Here is a 4,473-nt window from a genome sequence, read left to right as displayed (position 1 = left end):
TGCACCAGCGCCCGGGCGGGCAGGGCCGGGCACCCGGGCCCTCCAGGCCGGGCACCCGGGGTGGCCAGGGCCTTGGCCAGCCGGCGGCTGGTGGCCGGGCACCCGGGGGTGTTGGTGACCGGGCACCCGGGGTGGTCCGTGACCACTCTTGCTTCACGCTTCGCGTGTCCTTCTTCCTTCTCCTTCACCATAGGTGCATGTGTCTCCGTCCTCGCCTCTTCACGGTTCTCTTCTTGGTACCTACGAGTGCATAGAGTTTCCCTTTGAGGTAGAATCCGACTCTTGAGTGAATCCGAATGAAACTCGAAGAGGAAAGAGATAACCTCGGTTTCGATGGCACGTGTGTGTGCTCTTGTCATTGGTTGACTCTGTTCTTGCGGTGGCGGTGTGACGTCCATGGGGATGGTCGAGGGATGCTCCGCATCACAAGGGATGTCCAAATCGCATGCGATCTCTCCGTCGAGGCAACCTGAACTAGGATTTCTTTGGAGAGATTTCTCAGCAGAAAGGCTACGATATGCTGGTCTTGGATCAACCAAGGGGTGTAGCTAGGCGGGATTTGGAACGATATGTTCCTTTCCTTTAGAGTTTTTGGACGAGATTGTTTTGGTAGGTTCGGGAATTGTTTGGTCGAGATACCCATAGAGGTCGGCTCCCATAATCTGAGAGCGAGCCTGGGCACGCCATAGGATGTAGTTGGTGCGGCTAAGGGGTTCTAAGATTGTGTTGCTCAAACCAGAGAAGGAAGCCGAACTGGACGAAGAAGACATGGTTGCGGCTTGATTCTGATGTGGTGGAAGTTTTAATGGCGGCTAGGTTTGATCTGGTGGAGAGCTAGATGTGGAGGAAGAAGATGGCTCTGAATACCATGTTAGAATTGGTGAAGCGTCTCAACTCTCATATAGAGAGCCCGCGAGGTATTTATTGATTGTGACGAGAGGATTAGTCTCGTAGGGTACATGGTGCGGTTGAGATCTCCAACCGTGGAGGAGGATTACAAGAGAGAGAAGAAGAGATAGAAAGATAAAGGAGAATCCTCTAACTACTCTCCTAATCCTATACGTGAAGCTCAAGGCTACCACGCACGTTACATGATGTATTACAGTATTTCCAACATAACAAAACATTAGTACTATTTGTAAAATAGGATAGCATCCATTGTGGCAGGCAGTAACCTTTACGATGTTATCTTGTTTGCTGGAACCTCATTGATAGTCCGTCGAAGACGATCTCAGAGGGTCTTTCTCCCGCGCCAAGTACGGCAACAGCTTCCTCCCGTCGGGGTAGGGGTACTCCCTTGCCACCCCGTTCTCTTGCTCGTCGACTCGTCGTCGCGTGCCCTGCCCGGAGAGCTCATATATAGATTGATATTCTTCACCAGGAAACATGCCTGACGTACATATGCCCATAGTGTCTGAGATCATATAGTACGTGCTAGAAATTGAGGTATATGGCGACGAGTGGGGCTTACTTGCTGGGGAGTGGCGCGCGCGGACGAGTAGAAGAGGGAGTGCTCCTCCGGCCGCCGCGGTTTGAGCAGAAGATGGAAGAGAAACCCTTCATAAATTTCCTCAGAACTCAGAACTTATCCAATTGGTCCTCTGAACTCAGAACAAGATTGGGTACGGCCCAAAAGCTTAAGCAGTTGAATGCAAAGGAGGCCCAAATAAAGACATCTTGGCACGTACCACAGCACAAGGCCAAAAGCCAGCGAGTCCTCGTTCCTTTCACCTGCACAAAACCTAAGCCTCCGATCTCTCTCAGTAACTGCCTACGATCGAGGGCGGCGGCGGTCGCTTCTGCTCTGGCTAGGCATCACCATGGCCAGGACATTGAACGTCGCCCGCGCGCGGATACCGCCGCGGCGGCGGCGGCGGCGGCAGATACTTCTCGTGTCGCTCCTCCCACCCGAAAACCCTACGTCTGCCGCCGGCGTGAAGCAGGGGGCAGCCACCGACGGCGGCGTTGCGTTCGAGCATGAGGCCACTAGGGAGCCTGTATCGAGACGGACGCGTAGCCGCCGCCGCCGCGCCGCCTCCATCGGCCGCCTCCCGGAGGAGATCATGTCGTTTGAGATCTTCGTCCGCCTTCCGGCCAAGGACGTCCTCCGTTGCCGCGCGGTCTGCCGCTCCTGGCGCCGCCTCGCCTCGGTGCCTGATTTTCTTCTCGCCCACCATCGGCGTCAGCCGTCTCTCCCCCTTGCTGACCACTCACATACAGAGAGCAAGTACAAAGGCTGACCTCCCAATCTTGGGGCACGGCCCCGGTCGGGCTGTCCTTGGATTGAACGATTACGATGGCTTTGAGTTGAAGGCCTCATGTGATGGCCTCCTCCTGCTTAGCCGTACTGGCGGCCGCTTTAGCATCTGCAACCCGGTCACGCGTTAGTGCGCTCCACTCGCACGCCTCACCACCGAAGGCCGCCGCAGCAACATCAAGATAGCGGCGTTGTACCTGTACCGTCCGACGGGTGAGTACCGCATCATGTACAGGACAGGGAGTCACCATGCCAAAGCAGCTGCCTGCTACATCCTAACGGTCGGGCGTGGAGGCTCGCCGAGGTGTATTGGAGTTCCTTCGGATACCCTTGCCATACGGAAAGGTAAGATGACCGAGAATGGAGTGGCCCCTATTAATGTGAGGCCTATTAATGTGAGCCCACCCGTCGTGTTTGGTGGTTGCCTTCATTGGGAACCTGGCTGGCTTGGCTATGATGCCAACGATATAGTCGTGTTTGACACGGTGGCCGAGACATTCAGGTCCATGTGTTGCCCGCCTAGTGCTACGAGCTGCTGCACTCATCTGTGTGAGATGGAAGGATTGATTGGCTTTAGTTGCTTGGACGACGGGAGGACAGTCGCTAGAATCTGGGTACTGGAGGACTACGAGAGGGAGGCATGGTCGTTCATGTATCATGTCAAATTCCCTGCGGAGAGCGTGTGTCGCAATATATATACGCAACATCTTGTTCTGTCCCACAAGGGAGACGTGCTGGTCCACAGTACGTACACATATTTCATGTTTTGCTGTGACAGCACGGGCAAGTTCCTAGAGAAATTCTCATGGGAACCCAAGTTACGACCACGCTTGAACACAGGTTAGAAGAAAGCCTTGTCGAGCAGGAGTTCTTCACAAAGCAAGGCGCTCATCAATCATTTCTTTTCCAAACGCTCTAAATTAAGGTACCTCAACTATTTTGTCTATTTCCTGTCTTTTAGTAAATTTTATATACTTTAGTGATTAGGTAGAGCTATTTATATCTTCTTAGACAAGACACGTTTTATACAATCTGGATTTTTATGGACCTTGAACTCAACATTTTACTGGTTACGTTGTGGTGGTATTCACTAATAATTCTTTCCTCAGTTTGTATGCTTACCCGTACATATTTGGTTACATTCTGATGTCCCCAAGATTAGATACTTCAAATATGTTTAAACCGTCAAGATGAAAACAATTAATCTGATGTATCTACACTTATGATATGGCCAAATTAATTGCTCAAATTTGATCCATCTACTTTCATGAAGTTGTGAATCAGCTGGGGTGTAGGTACACCCAACTAACTTTGAAACATAAGATGGCACATTTCATAAATGTGGAGAAAAAATAATTAAAGCTGCATGCTTCACATGGTAAGAAGAAAATATGTTCCTTAGGAATTTTAGATGCAAGAGGATTGACTTACTTGTTTCAAGCGGAAGTGGGGATTGAACTCGTAGATACCTAGCAGCTAAAAGAGATCCAAAGCACCGGATATGGCTCAAATAGTTCTTACAAAAATGATCTATGAACTACAACGTTTCATTAAGAAAGATTAGTTACACAAGATATATTATTCTTTCTCACTTCCTACAGAAACCAAAGGGATAAGTGGGAGTCGAAAGCGACAGATAAAGTACCAGCAGGTGCAGACATAGGTGGAAGACTTTCTTTCTTCTTGCACATATTGAGCTTTGTTTCGTTAAGATCTCAGAATAGCTCCGAATGGAAAACATAGTGCTGTAGGTGGTCACCGGGAGGAAATACTTGATTTTAAAAGCGTCTATGTTCAGCATCAAACCTCAGTTCAGCATCAAGCGCGTCTATTTTTTCCTATATCTACACATGTGTCACCAGCGCACAAATAGGCTTCATATGTTCTTCTCAAAACACGGTTGCTCCTTCATGGCAGAGAACAACTTAACCACCATCTCACTATGTTTTGCCAAAGGCTCTCCACCAAAATGAAACGAAGCATAACAAAGAGATGGATAACGCTTCGCTAGGGCTTCCCAGCCCGGGCGATCAGGGGGCGATCCCCACGCCGCCACCGCCGCCGGACGTCGCTCCGGCCAAGTGTGGCCCTCCCTCCGGCCCCCTGCCTGCGCAGGATGCCGGAACAGCAGCGGCTTCGTCCGCCCTGCGATCGCGCGGGCTTATAGTCATCGTCGATCATGCCGTGTTCGAGATGGAAAGTGCCAATGGGCTTCC

At 50.9% G+C, this 4,473-nt stretch overlaps 1 protein-coding gene across 1 annotated transcript; it reads left to right on the top strand.

The window, feature by feature from the left end:
- Positions 1-1,754: 1,754 nt before the first annotated feature.
- On the top strand, positions 1,755-3,074 carry LOC123050681 (uncharacterized). The gene has a single exon (XM_044473440.1). It carries the CDS (start codon positions 1,821-1,823, stop codon positions 2,238-2,240), a length of 420 nt encoding a protein of 139 aa, XP_044329375.1. The 5' UTR covers positions 1,755-1,820; the 3' UTR covers positions 2,241-3,074.
- Positions 3,075-4,473: the final 1,399 nt, after the last annotated feature.

This window comes from Triticum aestivum, chromosome 2D, assembly GCF_018294505.1.
Source record: "Triticum aestivum cultivar Chinese Spring chromosome 2D, IWGSC CS RefSeq v2.1, whole genome shotgun sequence".
NCBI lineage: Eukaryota > Viridiplantae > Streptophyta > Magnoliopsida > Poales > Poaceae > Triticum > Triticum aestivum.
The sequence above is the reverse complement of the archived record's forward strand: the minus strand, read 5'-3'. Positions and strand labels throughout refer to the sequence as shown.

Excerpts from the sequence above, each read along its gene's own strand:
- LOC123050681 (XM_044473440.1), top strand. The coding sequence starts at position 1,821 with ATGGCCAGGACATTGAACGTCGCCCGCGCGCGGATACCGCCGCGGCGG.